Source organism: Abramis brama (genome assembly GCF_963993115.1).
Source record: "Abramis brama genome assembly, chromosome: 12".
Lineage (NCBI taxonomy): Eukaryota > Metazoa > Chordata > Actinopteri > Cypriniformes > Leuciscidae > Abramis > Abramis brama.
Genome location: NC_139974.1, coordinates 13,104,929 through 13,124,826, shown reverse-complemented (window position 1 = coordinate 13,124,826; position 19,898 = coordinate 13,104,929). Strand labels below are relative to the sequence as shown.

The 19,898-nt window shown below is 34.6% G+C and overlaps 1 protein-coding gene and 1 long non-coding RNA gene across 4 annotated transcripts; both read left to right on the top strand.

Annotated features, from left to right (window-relative positions):
- The first annotated feature begins 468 nt into the window (after window positions 1–468).
- On the top strand, window positions 469–2,591 carry LOC311093687. Its single transcript, XR_014608470.1, has 2 exons — window positions 469–773; window positions 2,048–2,591. It is a non-coding gene; the product is annotated as an uncharacterized lncRNA (long non-coding RNA).
- A 1,148-nt stretch (window positions 2,592–3,739) lies between these two features.
- On the top strand, window positions 3,740–8,582 carry LOC311093336 (uncharacterized protein). 3 transcript variants are annotated; one of them, XM_084130657.1, is made up of 6 exons: window positions 3,740–4,087; window positions 5,213–5,285; window positions 5,408–5,475; window positions 5,593–5,747; window positions 5,858–5,953; window positions 7,413–8,582. In XM_084130657.1, the coding sequence occupies exons 4-6, from the start codon at window positions 5,640–5,642 to the stop codon at window positions 7,692–7,694; spliced, it is 486 nt and encodes a 161-aa protein (XP_083986783.1). In that variant the 5' UTR covers window positions 3,740–4,087; window positions 5,213–5,285; window positions 5,408–5,475; window positions 5,593–5,639; the 3' UTR covers window positions 7,695–8,582. The 3 variants fall into 3 exon arrangements, with proteins under 3 accessions (XP_083986783.1, XP_083986781.1, XP_083986782.1); XM_084130655.1 differs by having other exon boundaries at window positions 3,740–4,091; XM_084130656.1 differs by lacking the exon at window positions 3,740–4,087 and having other exon boundaries at window positions 4,108–5,285.
- Window positions 8,583–19,898: the final 11,316 nt, after the last annotated feature.

The window sequence follows — 19,898 nt, the reverse complement described above, 5'->3', positions numbered from 1 at the left end:
TTCGGACAGGATGTGGCTTCCGCAGCGTCCCTCTCCCCTGGAAAAGCACGCTTTCCCAGTGTTATCCAAGAATTCCTTGGTGTGGGTATAACGTTCTGTAGACACTCGAAGTTGATAGGGCTGATAGGGTTGATAGTTGTTTGTTAATTACTTTTAGGCCTATACTTGTTTTAATAAAGCATACTGCACCTTGTGGATATGAGTAACATGAATACTAACGTCATATTTTAATATTGAAAATATCCCTTAAAAGAGAATAGTTTCAGTATGTTAAGATGGCATGAGTTCACATGTTCATATACAGTATAATGTAATGTCAGAATGTGATGTATTCTGCATATAATAAAGGTTATAAAATAAAAAATAAATAAAAAATAAAATCTTCATTGCTGCTTTAACTGTTATTAGAATAAGAGACGTCATTGTATGTTTGTGTGTGTCTGTGTGTGTGTTTCGGTGTCACGCACTAATAATCATTAGTGGAGTTTTAAGTGCAGAAACACTTTCAGATCCATCATGGACTTTACCTTAAAAAAACAATCAAAATACATTTTGCAACATTTATTCATGATTTTTTTTTTTTATATATATTTTTATCAGACTAAGTGAAACTAAACTAAGATACAGTTTTAGTGTCAGTGTGAGTGTTAGTGTTGATGTTAGTGTAACTCTGTCAGTGTCAGTTTTAGTGCAGGAGGTTTTTGTACAGCCGCTCATTGGGTTTGTATCACTGTGGTGCACGTTCGGTGGAGGAACACGACTCTCAGTTGGAAGTAAGTAAATCTCTTTCTGTTTCAAAAATATATATATTTTATAAAAATAAATTATAATTGTTAATCGATATTTTTGACTATATTATGTTTAAGATAATACAGAAATATATCTAACTTCTGTTTCAGGTGTTTATTATTACTCTACTGTAATTATATGCCCTATTGGGCACTTAAAATATAACATACTGTTTTAATTTAGACTTGATTATAATACTTAATGTGTATTCCTTAGTGAAAAATAAATGAATTGAAATACATTTTATGCTAACTACAAATACATTTATATGTACCTATAATATAAATATCCTGCAATTGTACTATACTAAATTTGTATACTTAAAGTCTGCTAAATTGGAACAACTAATTTTGTACTTAATGCACTTTAGTTATAGTTAAAGTGGAACTATTGCAAGTATACTTTATGTACACTTTAAATATCTTGCATTTAAAGAATCATATTATACAGAGATCATACTATCCTTAATAATGGTGATTGTAAAACACATTTTTGGCTGAATATTAAGAAATGTGTACTCCGAATAAAGTTATATCAATAAGTCTCATGCAATATGTCAGTATATATGTTAATGGATTTGTAGTATTCTGAGTAAATAAATATATATTTTAAATAGATTTTCGTATAGGTTTTTTTTATACTGAATATATACTGAAAAGAAATGTATTCTTTTACTCTTGATATTTTTTAATGTTAAGACAAAGTAAATTAAATGCTGATAAAATACAAAATTATTTTCTTATTAAACTCTATAGATAATAGAATAGATAAAAATGTAATATATACATTTTAGTCTGATATGTTATCAATTATATTATTATATTATTATTACTCCAGATTAGACTAAAATCAGAATAATATGATTCAGTAAAATGTGTTATTTACGGGTTGTTGCTCTTCAGATCTGCTTGATTAACTCTGAATCTCTTAAAGGGAAGTGAAAGACTGATAGAGCTGTTTTAAAGAAGAATGAAACTCTCTCTCTCTCTCTCTCTCTCTCTCTCTCTCTCTCTCCCTCTCTCTCTCTCTCTCTCTCTCTCTCTCTCCCTCTCTCCCTCTCTCTCTCTCTCTCCCCCCCCCCCCTCTCTCCCTCTCTCTCTCTCCCTCTCTCTCTCTCCCCCCCCCTCTCTCTCCCTCTCTCTCTCTCCCCCCCCTCTCTCTCTCTCCCCCCCCTCTCTCTCCCTCTCTCTCTCTCTCTATCTCTCTCTCTCTCTCTCTCTCTCTTTCTCTCTCCCTCTCTCTCTCTCTCTCTCTCTAGCTGCCACTCGCCCCACCCTCACGGTCCTGCCCCCCTCCAGAGGCGAGCTGCAGCAGGGTAAGGCTACAGTGCTGTGTTTGGGCAGTAAGGGATTCCCCTCTGACTGGAAGCTGAGCTGGAAGGTGGATGGCAGTAGCAGGAGCTCTGCTGTGAATCTGAGTCCCAGTGTTCTGCAGAAGGATGGACTGTACAGCTGGAGCAGCAGCCTGAGTCTCACTGAGAGTGAGTGGAGCAGAGCAACAACCATCAGCTGTGACGCCACACACACATCCCAGAAAGCAGTGACCGAGAGCCTGGACACACAGCAGTGTGATGCTGACCAGTGAAACACACACACATCACACAAAGACATAGATAGCATGCATAATCATTCATTCACACACATACACACACACTCACAAACTTACATAGGACTGTCCTAAATCAGTCAATGCTCAACAATGAATCTTTCGTTCTGTTAGTATAATGTTCAGATATTCTCAGCTGTTGTAACAGCAATGCTTTGTTGTTTTATTGCTGCCAAATAAAAGCATTTTGACTCAAATATGGTGTTGACTTTCTTGCTGTATTATAAAACAACCTTAAATATGAAATCCCACTATTTATTGATTTTTTTGGGACTTGTGTCCATTGTGATTATTGTGATGAACAGCATGAATATTAAAATAATATTTTAATACTGAAAATATTGATTACAGTAAAAGAGATATTTATGTTAACATGGCATCTTAATCGTATATCTAATGAAATAAATATTTTAGCTACATTTAATTTATAAAAATGTATATATTAAAAAAAAACTCTAAACTAAGGTATTTGAGAAATCCTTTATTGTAATCTTACATGAAATAGGAAAAAGGGTCTGAATTCTGACTCAAGATTTATGCATTTAATAAATAAATAATGTAATAAAAAAATTAAGGCAAGGCACAAGAGTAATAAAATAATAAAGAACTAATAGATTTCACAAACATTGTTAACTAGTTTTCTGAAATTTTATGTTAAAATATACAAATGAGGCATTTTCTAATTAAATATGCACTAATTTGCATTTATTGCAACAGAACAGAAATCTGAACATTGGATAAAGCAGCTTCAGAATTTTGTGTGTCAGATTTTGTTGACATATTAGAGTCAAGAGTTTGTATGGAGGGGATTTTGGAAATCTATTTTTATCATTTCAAAAATCTGAAAATATCAACAGCCAGAAAACACACACACCATATTTTTAGGAATAAAATGAAAATCAGGCATATGTGAACAAACCTCTCTGTAATATAGGAATAAATCTGTAAAGTAAGTTCTTTACTGAAGTGAAGATTTTCTGGCTCAGCATGAGATAAAATCATTTTGGCTTTTAAAGATATGAATAATCTACAGACACAAATAAATGTGCAATAAATGTTTTTGCATGTGTCTTGCCTTAACTTTTATCTCATAGACAGAATGTGTAGATTGATAACCTATTCTGTTCACACTGAAAAATGATCATTTAATGTAAATGAGTTTATTTAGTGCGTGAGTAAATTCACTGTGCCGTCTGACTGAGGGAAGTTTCTGTACAATGCCGTTTCGCTGTATGAATACTGATCCAGAATAAAACACCATAATAAAGGAACAAAATAAAGTGAAAAAAATGTTGAGTACATAAGAAAATCTTTAAAACTTTAACTGTTGCTCAGCTGTTGTACACTGTAAAAAATAAAATTACCATTTGTCCAGCATACTGTGCTTTTTGAGTCACATATATTAGGAATTGTGAATAACTGTGAATCTACATAAAATTACATGTTAATCCAACAAAATTCTCCAAAATGTCACAGCTACATGTTAAACAAAGTTTTCTGGATAAACTTTTTTATGTTGAACGGCAATGCTAAGATCTGAATAGTTTGCGCATGCGTTATGAGCAAGAACATCGCGCCAAATGCACGGGGTTTCCCTTCTCCATTTTGTGCTTTAGCTCCTCATTTTATCGGTGGCATGTTGGAGTTCTCTCATCGACTGACTCTTCGAGGATCTAAATATTGCCCTAAGGCTGTAGGTGAGTATTAATATTACTTTGAATTTCATGCATGCATGCATAGAATCGTATATTTCCGAGCTGACAGTGTGTTATTCAGTGTTGATTTCGTCGACGAATAATTTTCGTCATCGACATTTTTTCCACAGACGAAAACGAGACGATAACTACATAAAAAAAATAGTTTTGAATGGAAAAACTATGACGAAAATGTTAGATATGGACGATTTGGGAAGACATCGAGTCAGAATTTGTCCTGCGTTTGTGGTAACGTAGGCTTGTGGGCAGGGCATTGACATGCGCTTGATGCATATCTCATAAAACGTTAAAAAAAATTAAAAACGTCTGGGAGAAAGAGAAGAGCAGACATATGGATAGATCTGAATAAGAGTGATTATGCAAAAGAGAGCGTTACGACGTTACGCTCTTCTGCGAGCACACAAGCTGCAGCCGTGCACTTAAAGCGTGCACAGCGCGCGAGTTCTGAATTGAGCTCTCTTTCGCGTCTGAATGGACAAATACACACAATATTATGTCTATATGTCCGTTTTTGGAGAGCAATCACTTAAACGCGGTCACTTATGTCTTTACAGAGCATTGTGAGAATATTGGATGTGCATTTGGTGAAATTGGATCCGCACATTCTGTCTTAAAGTAACAGTACGTAATAAAGTCAATGCCACCTGTGCCCTTAATATAATTTTAACTACGTTAAGTCTTCACTCATATGTTGGTTGTAATTATACATTAAAACACATATCATGGATGCACATTTGCCATCAACAAATTTTTTTTATGTAACCTTAGGGCTTGTGGCCTAACATGTTTGTGTCACTGTTCACAGAAAGATTAGCTCATTAAAGTTCTCTAGACGCAGATTATCGTAAATTCGATCATTTATTTTAATCTTTTCAACTGAGTGATCAGGACCCCAGCGCAAATTCAGTATATTATCCCGCTTCTATTACACGATAATGCTTGCCAAGTAACGTTAAATGAATAAATAATTGTACACATGATAATGTTTCAATACAATAGCCAAGATAAACTAAACTGAAATTAGTGAGTAATATGTCTGTTTACCATATGAGTATTAAAGTCCTTTGTTTGTAAGTTGATATTCTTTTTTTGTTTGTTTCAAGGTGGCGCTGATTGTGTATCTGTTCTGCGTGTTTGTGAAGAAGACCGTGGAGAGATACGGGAAACATTTAACCGGTGAGACATAACGTGTAATGTGTAAATGTTTAATGTGTAAATGTGTAAGCCTCACATACACAATGTATGGTAGCCAACATAGCAGCCATAAGTGAAAACATGAAACTAAAATTTTCCCTCAGGAGAAAAGAAGTGGTCCAAGAGCAACCAATGATTGTAGAGGTGGCCTGCACTCTTTTATCAAGAACAGGTAATTGTATCATCTTTTATTTTTTGCTTTCTTAATAGGTGTTCAGATCACAGTAAATAATGTGTACTCATTGTTTTTAAACAGTTTCGTTAATACAATTAAATTGTTTATGAACAGATTTGTGAGGAATTTTTCCGAATCACAAAGACCTTCTGGGAGTCTTCATGACAGCCATTGACATGTACACACCTAAGCTCCTGAAACTTTACAGAGAGAAAAAAGGAGCTTTCGGACAGGACATGGATGCACTCCTAGAAAGACTTGATGAAAGGGTAAGTTCAATTTCAGTGTTTTGATGGTTTGATCTATATTACTTTGGTTGATGATAAATACAGTTTTCATACTTTGGCTATTCGGTTGTTTCTTTTGTATGTTTATCAAGACGACAGACATAGTGAATCACAGGAGGACTGCTTCTTTGGAAGGCCTTCCTGTGTTTCTTCGTGAGAACCCAACCGAGCTGTTCAAGAAGTGTAAAGTATGTATCAAAGACTTTAAAGGCTAAAAGGGTTAGTTCACCCATAAATGCAAGTTCTGTCATGAATTACTCACTGTCAAGTCATTCCAAACATGCAAGACTTTTGTTGATCTTCAAAACACAAATTAAGATATTTGTAATAAAATCTGAGAGATGTCTGTCCCTCTATTGACAGCTACGCAACTACCACTTTCAAGGCCCAGAAAGGTAGTAAAAACATTGAAGTAGTCCATATGACTACAGTGGTTTAACATCAATTTTGTGAAGTTACGCTAATGCTTTATGTGAAAAATAAATACATAAAAATGTCTTTATTCACAAAAAATATATCTGGCAAACCACGTTCAAGAGAGCACCATGACGTGTGCGTGTTGTGTTGACGCAAGAGCAGTGTTCTCACCCATCCTGGAAGCACAAATTTTAGAAACATCAATGTAGAATTTAATAAACGAAGCTTGCATCTGCAGCGGTTCCAGATGAGAATGTCTGCACTCACGTCAACATAACACACATGCGACATGGTTATCTTATGAACGTGCATTGGAGATTTATATTTTGTGGATAAAGACTCCTGTGTCAAGGTATAAAATGGTATGGTGTTTAAAAGCACACTGGTTATCAGAGACGAGAGTGAGATCACAGCTTTATGTATTTTCCAGGTCCAGCTGATAGACAGACACACACGTGAGTTCGCCCGTGATCTCTCTCATCTCCAATAAAACAGTGTACTTTTATACTGTCTTTCCACACCAATTACTGCAATCGGAAACCGGTGTTACTCATTTTGTACTTGACCCACTTACTCACCGCTCGTTCCTGACTCGTTCTCCAAATGCAGACTCCGCTGAACCACGCCCCCTTGCCACACATGTCATTTTAGTTTTTTACACACAGAGCACTCGCATCGCTTTTCAAATTGAGGTTAAAGCACTGGAGTCACATGGGTTACTTTAATGATGTCTTTACTACCTTTCTGGGGCTTGAAAGTGGTAGTGGCGTAGGCTGTCAATGGAGGAAAAGAAAGCTCTGATTTCATTAAAAATATCTTCATATCTGTTTTGAAGATGAACATAAGTCTTACGGGTTTGGATCGACATGAGGGTGAGTAAATGATGATGATATTTTCATTTTTGGGTAAATTAAACATTTAAAGCAGGGATGTCCAAACCTGCTCCTGTAGGGCCAATGTCCTGCAGAGTGTAGCTCCAACCTACCTGGAAGTTTCTTAGTAATCTTGATTATCTGGTTCAGATATGTTTAATTGGAGTTAAAGCTAAACTCAGCAGCACAGTGACCCATAGAGCAGGATTGGACACCCCTAGTTTAAACCATTTCCAGATTTGGAAATAGCGTGTTCATACTCTTAAAACATTAAAATACCACTTGCTTTTTTTCTTTTTTTATAAAACTAACAACTTGAATTTTAAACTAAAATATATTTTTTGTGTTTGTGTCACAGGAAACTGAGGATGGGACAAAAGGAGTCTCTGTTGGCATTCTCTTTGTGATGGAAGACAACACCCAAACAACATCACCAATGATCCAGAACATTGCTGTTGTACTGGAAGATGTCCCGCATCCCTCTACTGCTCTGGCACACCTATTTGGCCTTCTCTTTGCTCTAAACTTGTCCTATCCGAAAAACCTCAAGTACACTTTTGATGCCATTCAAAATTTGTTCATGGAGCTTGGGTCTGGATGCACCCAACGTGTGCTTTCTCTGAAAAACAAACTGCTTTAATTGACAATTGAACACTGGTGGCATATCTTGTCTCCAACAAAGACAAACAATACCAAATCTTGAGTGTGGATGCACCTTAAACAAATGAATGTTGGTGAGGCATAATTTGTGCCTGTTGACTAAGTTTCCAAGCATTTTATTGGTTACAAACAAGTTTTTTACAATTTTTTAAATGGACAGTTTTACTCCAAGGATGTTCATATTTAGAAACTGCCTTTCAGTGTTGTGGATCCTTTCTTTGTTGCTGTTCTTAATTCTAGATAAAACAGAATGTCAAGCTCTTTTACAATGAAACACACTGCACTCTCTTATTGACAATCCTTCAAATATTAAAACTGTTAAGTCTAAAATTAATAATTTATGCTGCGATGTAATGTTTATAGATCTGGCATTGACTGACTTGTTTGCCTATGATTTTTTTTAAGGGCATTTTAAGCAAATTTGGAGAAGTATTTCCATTATAGGTATTTCCATTATTCCCGTCTACATTATAGTTTACATTATAGTCATTTACTCACCCTCATGTTGTTTCAAACCTGTATGAGTTTCTTTCCTCTGCTGAACGCAAATTAAGATATTTTAAATAATGTTGGTAACTAGATAGTTGACAGTATCCTTTGACTTCCATCCGTATTTTTTTTTCCTACTATGGAAGTCAATGGGTGCCGTCAACTGTCTGGTTACCAGCATTCTTTAAAATATCTTCATTTGTGTTCAACAGAGGAAAGAAACTCATACAGGTTTTGAACAACATGAGAGAGTAAATGTTGACAGAATTTTTTAATTTCTTAATAATCCCTTTAAGATTTCTATAACATTTCACTACAATCTTAATGCAATTGTTACAATGTGCATGTTTACAAATGCAATAAACTGATAAAGGAATAAGTCCATGTTTGTCATTTGTAATGTAAAATCACTATAAATAGGATAGTGTGCTGACACTTTATTTTACCAATTCAACTTTTTACATCCAGGAAACAGAAAAAAATTAATTATCTCAACAACAGTAATAGTTGTTTCAGTTGCTGTGACAAGAATATATTTATTCACAAAATACGACAATCAAAATTGCATGAACGAACAAATTTACGTTGGCTAAACAAAGTATTATTACTGAGAAGAACTAAAAAATAATTGTTGAGACAACGCAAAAGTCTTACTGCATCAAGTTGCCTTATATTTTTATGTTTTCTCAACTATTTATTTTTTACAGTGTACAAGGCAACTAGTCTGAAATGATTCTCATGTTCTCTGTAGCGTCTGACTGAGAGAGGTTTTTGTACGATGTTGTTTCACTGTGTGCACACTCCACCACTGTAATACCCCATACAGTAATAATCTCCTGCATCCTCAGGCTGGACTCCACGTATTTTCAGCATAAATTCATATCCAGAATAAGTTCCACTGAACCGGTTTGAAACTCCAGATGCAAGGTTACTCGATGTGTAGATCAAAAGTTTAGGATTTTTTCCAGGTTTCTGCAGATACCAGCTCATGTCATAACCAATTCCAGAAGACGCAGTGCAGCTTATAGAGACTGAATCTCCTGCTGTAACACACAGAGACTCAGGAGTCTGGACCTCTTGATGAGACACTGAGAGAGAGATAAAGGAGAGATGTGTTACAGTGTTAAATACAAATAATGAGATATTTACGTCCTTTATGAAAACATTTGTATTTAAAAATGAAAACAAAGCACAAGAGAACCAAAGCTTTACAAAATGAATACCAAACTCTACTAATTTAGGAAAAAAATGTAACCTTTAGCAAGCAGAGTCAGTGTAGCCAGAATTAGAAGAGCCATTATTGTTTGGTGTGTCAGTGACTCTGGCGGGACTGAACACACACTGATCATGAGGAGTTTTGTGAGTGTAAACATGCAAAACACTCTCCACTCAACAGACTCCTGTCAAACACACATTCAGTTTCCTCCTGGATTTACATAATGTGATAAAACAATCAAACATGCATTTTTGCAGGATTCTATTGCTGACTTCTATTGCTCTTTAAATATTTTTTGTTCATTGAATGAATGAGAATCATTGTGGACTTTCAGTGGAGGAACTAAACTGAGTGCTGGAAGTAAGTGCAGAATGAAATAAGAAATTAAATATTATACTCAGTTAATCAGATTATAAATGTCAACCTGAAAAGAATCAGGTTTCAGCATTTTTAGAAAGTAATTTTTCATTATGTCCTCTAAAAGACTGTAAATGGTCAAATTACCTTAATATTTCATTAAAGAAAACTAAATGATGGAGATGCATTTAAATATAAATCTACAGGAACTGAATGATGTACATGTATCTAGATTAATATCATTAGTAATATTGTATTGCTTGTATTTTATATTTTATATTTAGTATAATTATTCTGATTAAACACAATGCAAAAGTAATTTCTATGTATAGTAGGATGGACATTTGGGAAATTTCTAATTTTGCTGCTGTATCTTACATAAATGTTTATTATTAGATAGGAGACAAAGGGCCCTATTTTAACGATCTGAAACGCAAGTGTCAAAGCGCAAAGCGCAAGTAACTTTGTGGGCGGGTCTTGGCGCTGTTGCTATTTTCCCAGCGGGATAAATGACTCTTGCGCCAGGCGCAAATCTAAAATGGGTTGGTCTGAAGTAGCTTCATTATTCATAGGTGTGGTTTGGGCGTATCGTGAAATAAACCAATCAGAGCGACATCTCACATTCCCTTTAAGAGCAGGCGCGCTTTGTTCTAAAGCGGATTCCTATTATAACGGCGTATTTGCCAGACGCGCGCCAGGAGCGGTTCACAGCCAAGGAGAGCAACGCTCTCGTCAGGGACGTTGGGGATGGAGAAACCCACCCAAATTAACTTCGGTTAAAAAGGCGTATGATAATTTGGGTAAATGTGTAAGCTAGATGTGCTTTTATAATAAATTTTCTATCTATCTATCTATCTATCTATCTATCTATCTATCTATCTATCTATCTATCTATCTATCTATCTATCTATCGTAATAATATATGATTTGCAAAAATGAAAACTGCTGCTTCTGTGTAGATGAGAGAATCAAAGTGTATGCGCGTTGTGCACACGCTACATTGATTATGGCCAAGCATGCACCCTTAAAATAGCTTATGAATAACATGCGCAACGCGCCACTGACTTTAAACTATTTTTTCCTGGTTAGTGGCGCAATTGTTTTCTAAACCTGCAAAATAGCATGAAGGAACGTTTGCGCCGGAACACGCCTCCTTTTTTGCGCTGAACCGCCCAGGGAGCGCAAGTTCATTCCCTAGTTTAGCGACGTGCTTTTGTGGAGCGAAAAGCGCGCTTTGCGCGGGTGCAAAATAGGAATGATACATGCGTCGGTGTACAAAGTCAATTGCGCTGGGTGCAAGATAGGGCCCAAAGAGTCAACTGATGGTGTGTCAGCTCCATTTTGAAGACAAATATTTTCCTTTACTTTCCATACATTTCACATTTAATTTAAAACACAATTAAATGCCATTAGATATATATATATATTTTTTTTTTTACAATGAATAATTTAATAATTAAAAAAAACAAATAGACAGTTATTGGAAGGTCCAATAGACAACATTTGTGAATTTTGTTTAGTGAAGCCTGAGATATGTTAGTTTTCAGCTTGTACAGAGCACAATAATAAACAAACAATACAATAAAACATATGTGAATAAATATTGTAAAATTATATATAGCCTACATATATATATACATATGTTCATATACAGTATAATGTGATGTCAGAATGTGATGTATTCTGCATATAATAAAGCTTATAATTCCATAAAGACAAGCTTCTGTCCACAATTATGCTAAGCTCAAAATTTCACATACTCATTTCTGCTGAAATCTATAATGATAATTAAAGTGAACAAATAATGAAATAACTGAAAATAAAATCTTCATTGTTGCTTTAAATGTTAACAGGGCAACTAGCCTGATTCTCATGTTCTCTGTAGCGTCTGACTGAGAGAGGTTTTTGTATGATGTTGTTTCACTTTGTGAATACTGTAGTAGAATAAACTCCCATACAGTAATAATCTCCTGCATCCTCAGGCTGGACTCCACTTAGATTTAGTGTGAAATGAAGTCCAGCTTGACTTCCACTGAACCGATCTGGGACTCCAGACTGAAGTCGACTTGCTGTATAGATCAGGAGTTTAGGAGCTTCTCCAGATTTCTGCAGATACCAGCTCATGTCATCACCAACTCCACTGGTCCCAGTGCAGCTTATAGAGACTGAATCTCCTGCTGTAACACACAGAGACTCAGGAGTCTGGACCTCTCGATGAGACACTGAGAGAGAGATCAAAAACTAATCAAAAGAAGCTTGCATTCGCTATAAAACAGTTCAAATGAATGCATAGAAAATAAAACAAAGTACAAATTCAAAAAAATGTTAACAAATAAATAATTTTTTTTATCATTATAATGTAGAAAACATATTTTTGAACCTTGAGCGAGCAGACCGAGTGTCCACAGCATTAGAACAAGAGAAATCATTGTTGTATGTGTGTGTGTGTGTGTGTGTGTGTGTGTGTGTGTGTGTCGGTGTCACACACTAATAATCATCAGTTTTAAGCGCAGTGTTCAGTTAATATGCAAAACACTTTCAGATGCATCATGGAATAAACCTCAAAAAACAATCAAAATACATTTAGCAAGACTTTATTTATTAAAAATGTATTTCTTTTTTCAGCTGACTGAGCGAAACTAAACTAAGATACAGTTTTAGTGTCAGTGTCAGTGTTAGTGTTGATGTTAGTGTAACTCTGTCAGTGTTTTAGTGCAGGAGGTTTTTGTAATCTCTTTCTGTTTCAATTTATATACAGTATATATATTTAATTTATATAATATTGTTAATCTTGACTATATTTATATGTTTAAGATAATACAGAAATATATCTAACTTCTGTTTCAGGTATTAAGTATTACTGTACTTTAATCATATGCTGCATATATGCTGTATATTTATATATTTTATAAATATAAATATACATACATATTTAGACTTGATTATAATTCTGAATGCGTATTTATACACTGAAAAGAAATGTATTCTTTTAATCTTGATATTTTTTAATGTTAAAAAAGTAAATCATCTTCATTTTCGTGCTTTATAAAATAAAAAATAATTTTCTTATTAAACTCTGAATATATTTTTAAATCAGAATAAATACAAATGTTATATATATATATATATATATATATATATTTGTAATATGTTATTACTGAATATGTTAATGTTATTACGCCAGATTAGACTAAAATCAGAATAATATGATTCAGTAAAATGTGTTTTTACAGGCTGTTTCTCTTCAGATCTGCTTGATTAACTCTGAATCTCTTAAAGGGAAGTGAAAGACTTGACCCGAAACTCGTTTTTAAAAAAACATTTTAAAAATTGAGTGTTCCTCAGAGGGGTCACACACACACACACACACACACACACACACACACACACAAAATGTAATGGATTTGAGGAGTTTTGTGGTTGAAATTTAAAAAAGTAACAAATCCTTTTGTTCAATTTGACCCCCATTAATGGAATGTGAGGAATGCTTCACTAGAAAAAATTCAAACTAAAAATGCCAAAACTTTACCAAAGATTATTTTATAATGTCTACATGTGTATAATGCACCCTGGAGAGAAACTGACTTTAGGATCCAGCGAAACAGCTCATTTACTGTTCATATATAGAGCTATAAGACCATCTAGTGGCAAGAGTCATGAAATATCATGTTATATAATTCAAGAGGTCAGCAAAGACTCCCAATGTAAGATATTTGAGCTGAATTCAAAGGGTTATGTGTGAAATTGTGAGTTATTTTGAATTTAACTTGAAACAATGTGAGGAATGTGCTTGAATTACTATTTATTTATTATTTATTGATCAAATCTAGTAATTTAAAGGTAAATAAAATAAAAAATAACACAAAAATAACAAAATAAATTGCATTAATATTATCAAAATGAAATGAAATAAGGTTTATGGACCAAAAAAACCCGAAAAACATAAAAAAATAACATAAAAAGTTGTTAAGTTGTAACTGCAAGACTCTGGGTTAGTTAATTTCATAATTTTATAATCCTTATTTCATAAAGTTACATAACACCCCGGTGGATATCATAATTTTATCTCACCCCAGGGTATGTTACAACTGACCTGGACTGTGGGGTGAATTGCAAAAAAAAATTGAAACACATCTTACAAGAAAACATTTCAAATTCACACAGTTGCCTATTGGCCTATATTGATCTATCCAACACTCAATTACAATTAAGTACAATTAATTGTGTTCAGTTGTGTTGTAGGCACTAAAGGTACTTTTTACTTCTATACCGAACAGCCTCTTTTAAAAACGAATCAAAATTAAAAAATGTAATATGACTACAGCATCTATTTTGAATAAAAGACACGTCCACTGAAGAGCTTTACATTTGCTTGTCCACCACTAGATGTCGCCATTAGACACTTGATGTCACCAGAAATCCAACAGAACAAGCATCCCACATCCACGTTGGCAAAAATGGGCCTAGATCTCCTGTATGAACGTGTCATACTTCCATATTTTCAAGGCTCGTTGGTCTAGGGGTATGATTCTCGCTTAGGGTGCGAGAGGTCCCGGGTTCAAATCCCGGACGAGCCCAATCTTTTTAAAAGCTTTAGAATCTTGGAGCTGACAAAACTTTACATTAACTATTTATATGCAAAGGTTGTCTACTGAGTTCTACATGCTGTACAGTCGGTCCAGTGTTTTCCAACAGCGAAATAATTATATCACAATTATCTTACAATAATGATAATATTTTTTTTTTTTCTGAGGACATGAATCTCTCTTAAAGTCAACATGAAATAAAAATTCATGGACTATTGCAGTATTTAACATCATTATTTAAAAAAAAAAAAATAATTCCCTCCCTCTTGCAATGACATCTACTCTCTTTGTTGACGTGTTTACTGGCGCGAGGGCGGGACAACTCACTCACATGAGATCACAGCAACAGCAAACCACAACAATCCAACAAGCAATTCCCAATAGACAAAAATCAAGTCCTGCCCCACATTTTTTCTTGCTCGAGAAGTCATTTCACTCGGATATATTGTCACAACAGGGAGGATAAAATGAGCAACTTCAGTGTCATGCTGAATGTTTGTTTTTATTTTTATTTCAATAGCTTCAACACTTAAGTGTCCAACTGATTTTTATAAATTATTGTTTGCTTTGAATACATTGGCCACCCTTCAAATGGACTTGAAAATCTAGACAATCAAAATGTAATTTTGTCTGTTGACTAGTCAGATTAGATGTGGCTTTAAGTTACTGCACGGAGACAGTAAGTCGAATGCTCGAATCTTCAATGTTTTAAGGCCAATCTTTATTCTGACTGTTTTCTCCTAAAGCGAAAATCATACCCCGGCCTAGACCAATGAGCCAGTAGCAAAATAAGCAAATAAAGTCATACGAATAATGTCCTCACTTTTTAAGGTAGTCGCCGTCGGTGTTCTATACAGCTGATTCCCGCTGAGAAGTTTTATTGAGGGATTTTCAAATCACACCTAGCCAAACAAACACAAAGTAGGCCTCTACCATGTTGGTACAACTATGAAAATCATATTTTATTCAGCAACATTGTTTAGTTTAATGTCTTAATTCCTTTGTAAATGTTAAGTCTTAAGAGTTATTTTAAGATTATTCTGTTTTCAGAACACATGGACATTAACCTTTTCAATTATCTGCAGGCTATCAAGCAGTGCTAATCCAGCCTCGGTGTTGCATGTAATGCTTGGCTATGTAATGCCACCAGATGGCGCCATTCGTCAAAATCAAAATAAGATCGTGTTGAAACTCACTCCATCGAATGTCCTATGGTCCTGGAGCTTCTCCCTATGCAACGTGGCATACCATATACCAGTAGCATTTTATGGCTCGTTGGTCTAGGGGTATGATTCTCGCTTTGGGTGCGAGAGGTCCCGGGTTCAAATCCCGGACGAGCCCATTTTTGCATAGATTATTTTTTTTTTTTTGGAACTGCCCTTCTATTAACCATAGCCTACAGAGAAATACTACAATTATTCATTATCAGTATTGGAGTGTATAGGCTATAGTGTTAAAGTAGGCATATAGGCCTAAAACGGGTTTCTCTTGAACTTAGGCTACTGTTATAAAAAAATAATATACTTTTATGTGTGTTCAAACTTTTAAAACTGTTATGTTTCTATCATTATAGAGTACATATCTATCAAATGATGTAGCGATAGCCTACTTGAATTGTTGCATGTGCGATCATTGAATGTAATCTAGAGCAGTCTGGAAAATTCTGGACGTTCTCAATAGTGGAAAATGACAGCAGAAGACAATCTTAATTTAATACTGTAATATATACTCCTTATAAAAAGACATTTGTGACAAAAATGAAAACACGATACAAGCTAAAAATATTTCACACTGGTACATGTCGAGAGGGAATATGCATAATTTGCACTTTATGCACAACATCTTCATTCTGTTTTGGAGCGCACCACATTTATATAGTAATAGATGGTGTTTTAATACAGTGTTAGATCTACTACCTCTCCATAGGCTTCACATACTTAAAAGAGTGTGACACAGCCCCGGAGGATTACAGACACGCCTGTGAGACGTGATCGCAAAGTCCGATCCCTGCAGGCGCTCAGTCCGGGCTTGGCCTGTCACTTTTAGGGGTTTAACATTGGCTCAAGAACAGCACAGTGATTTGAAAAGGCAGTTGTTAAGCTTCAGGCTATACTAACAGCTAGGTACGTTCACGAAGTAAGACGACCTGGAGTCAGTGTAGGAAACTAATAATTACCCTCTTGAATTGTGCTCAGGGTGGGATACGAGGCCTGGGTCAAGTTTCAGTGGCACTCCAGACCCGAGTCAAGTTTTTGATGGCTCCAAATATAATTTACAAACAATTTTCATTGCCAGGAGCGAAATCTGACAGGAAAAAAAAGCAAATTCCATATAATCAAACAGGCCATGTATCTTCCTAAACAGATTAGCTAACATGATATGGATAATTCTCAAAATATTTTAATGAACACATCGTGGTTACTGATCGTCAACCCTTGCGCCCTAAATACAACTACGTTTTGAGTTAGCCTAAATTAGTTTACTCAAAAAAAATCTATAATTCTCTCACCTTCAAGTAGTTCTAAAGACTTTTCAGTGAAACACAAAAGAAAATATTAGAATATTAAAATATTAATATAATACATTTTTAATGTATAAATTAATATATTATAAGTTATTCAAAAAAAACTTTTTAAATGTCTCATGTTGTTTTTTATTTCCTCTCAATAAAATGGAAGTCATTTTATTCTTTTATTCTAAAAGAATATTAGGAACCTTAAAAATGTCACAATAGGGGCACTTTAAAAATCGGTGCCAAAATCAACTGGAACTGTAGTTGGAGCTATTCATGATTCCTTCCACCTTCAGTAAAGCCCCAGTCCCAGCTGAAGAAAAGCATCCCAGAGCGTGAGGCTGCACCGTGTTTTACCATAGGAATAGTGTTTTTTTTTTTTTTGTTGATGTGCTGTTTTTGTGCCAAACATGCAAATTTTTACAATCTGGCCAAAAAGTTAAATCTTGGACTTGTTATACACATATTTCCACATGCTTTTGGGAGCATGCTTTATATGTTTTTGCAAAGTTTAGTCCAACTTGGATATTTTTTAGTCAGAAAAGATGCGTGTCTCAAAGCCCAGACAGATAGTTTATAGATAGTTGAAAGTGCTGCGACTCTTTTAATATTGCTGTAGGCTCTTGACAGTCTCCCGACCAGTTTTCTCTTTGTCTTCTCATCAATTTTAGAGGGCAAATTTTCTTGACATTGTCATTGTGGTGTCATACTTTTTCCACTTGTTGATGACTGTTGTCACTGTGTTCTGTGGTATATTGAATGCCTTGAAATGTTTTTGTAGCCCCTCACCTTAGTGATACCTTTCAAAAATAAGATCCTGTTGATGCTTCATGAGATCTTTGTGGCCCATGGCTCTTATAGTAGTGTGAAACTAAGATGATGTTGGAAAAATCTTACAAGAACAGCTGAGATTTATTTGGAGTTAATCAGAGTCACTTCAGGTGAATACAGGCGTGCACTATTACACATGAGCATGAACACCCATTCATCACTTATCTTACGGATACTTACCAGCATCTTCAAGCTGGACATCACTGATGGTCAGAGTGAAATCAAGACGTTTCCTCCAGAGTGAAAACTGCCTCCACCGCTCATTCTAGATGGAGCACTTGAGGGTTTCATTGTTGTGTAATGAGTTTAGGGGGTTCCTCTGGCTTCTGAATGTATACAAGATGTTGTAATCTTTGGATATTGATCCAGTTGGAAGCCTATAAACTACAGTGTTGACCTTACAATCAATAGAGACTGTTTGACCAAGCTGAACTGAGTTAAACTCAGGTTGAGTCACAACGACCTGTCCCGAAGAGCCTGTGAGAACTCAATTTGAGTGAAAACTCAAATTCAAATCACATAATGCATGAGAAAAATAAATAAATAATATTTATAGGCCTATGTATATGTGTGTGTGAAGTAAAATGCCCAGATGAAGAGAATCTTGCATGTTAAAGTCGTTCACAGGACTGTAAACCCTTCAGAGCACTGAAGCATGAGCTGCCAATGCAAAATTACATTACAGTGGAAAAACCCTTTTCTGAACTGAAACATCTTCTCTCTCATATGACTATAGTCATTGTAATATATTTAATTATGGATTTTAACATCATTGTTAAATTAAAACTCAATATTCTGGAGGTTTTTTTCCAGTGAATGAGAATAAACTATTGTAGAGTATTTTTGGTGGAGGAAACAAACTGAATGTTGAAAGTAAGTGCAGAATAAAATAAAAAGATGTATACACCAATGAAATGTGGATCTGAACAGGTAGCATATTTAGATATTACTATTGTTGTTTTATTACATAGGTTACTGCACTGATACTGCTTTGGATTGTAAATTAGAATGAAAGCCATTTAAAATAAAAATCTGTATACAAATTTGAAATATAGTTTTTTAAGTGAACTAAATGCTTAAGATATTCAAAATATAAATACAAAGTGACTTAAATATTTAGTTCTTAATTAGTAGTTCAGTAGTGTTTGTCTTAGTAATAATAATGATTATTTTTCTTGGTAAATTTGGGAAATTATCCAAATTAAACAGATTTAATTTAGCAGCTTTGTCTGTTTATTTTATTTAATTTTTATTTATTTATTTTGCTATTAGTTATAAAAGAGCAAACTGGTTATTGTCAGTGTCAGTGTTTTAGTGCAGGAGGTTTTTGTACAGCCGCTCATTGGGTTTGTTTCACTGTGGTACACATTCGGTGGAGGAACACGACTCTCAGTTGGAAGTAAGTAAATCTCTTTCTATATACATATATATAAATTATAGTTGTTAATAAATATTCGTGACTATATTTATGTTTAAGATAATACAGAAATATATCTAACTTCTGTTTTGGGTGTTAATTAAGGCCTTCCTGTAGCTCAAACAGTAGAGCGTTGGCGCTAGCAACGCCAAAGTCATGGGTTCGATTCCCAGGGAAAGCAAGGACATGACAAAATGTAAAATGTGTTCCTTGAATGCAATGTAAGTCGCTTTGGATAAAAGCGTCTGCCAAAATGCATAAATGTAATTATTACTGCACTGTTATTATATGCTGTATGGGCACTTAAAAAATAAATAAATAACATATTGTTATATATTAAACTTGATTATACTTCTGAATGTGTATTTCCGTATTCCCTAGTGAAAAATAAATATACTAAAATGTATTTGAAATACATTTATTTAATGCTAAGTATAGGGCCTATTACAAATAAATTTATATTTATGTATTTAATATAAATATCCTGAAATTGTACTTTTAGTGTACTAAATTGGAACAAGTCATTTTGCACTTTAGTTATCCAGTGCTGAGTTCCAACTAAAGCTACTTAAGTATATTTGATTGTGCTAAAGTGGAACTGCAAGTATACTTTATGTACACTTTAAATATCTTGTATTTAAATCATATTATACAGAGAGCATACTATCCTTAATACTAGTGAAACACATTTTAGGCTTAATATTAAGAAATGTGCATTGTGCAATAAGGAAGTACTCCAAATAAAGTTTAATTATAATAGTTCTGCAAAATAAGTC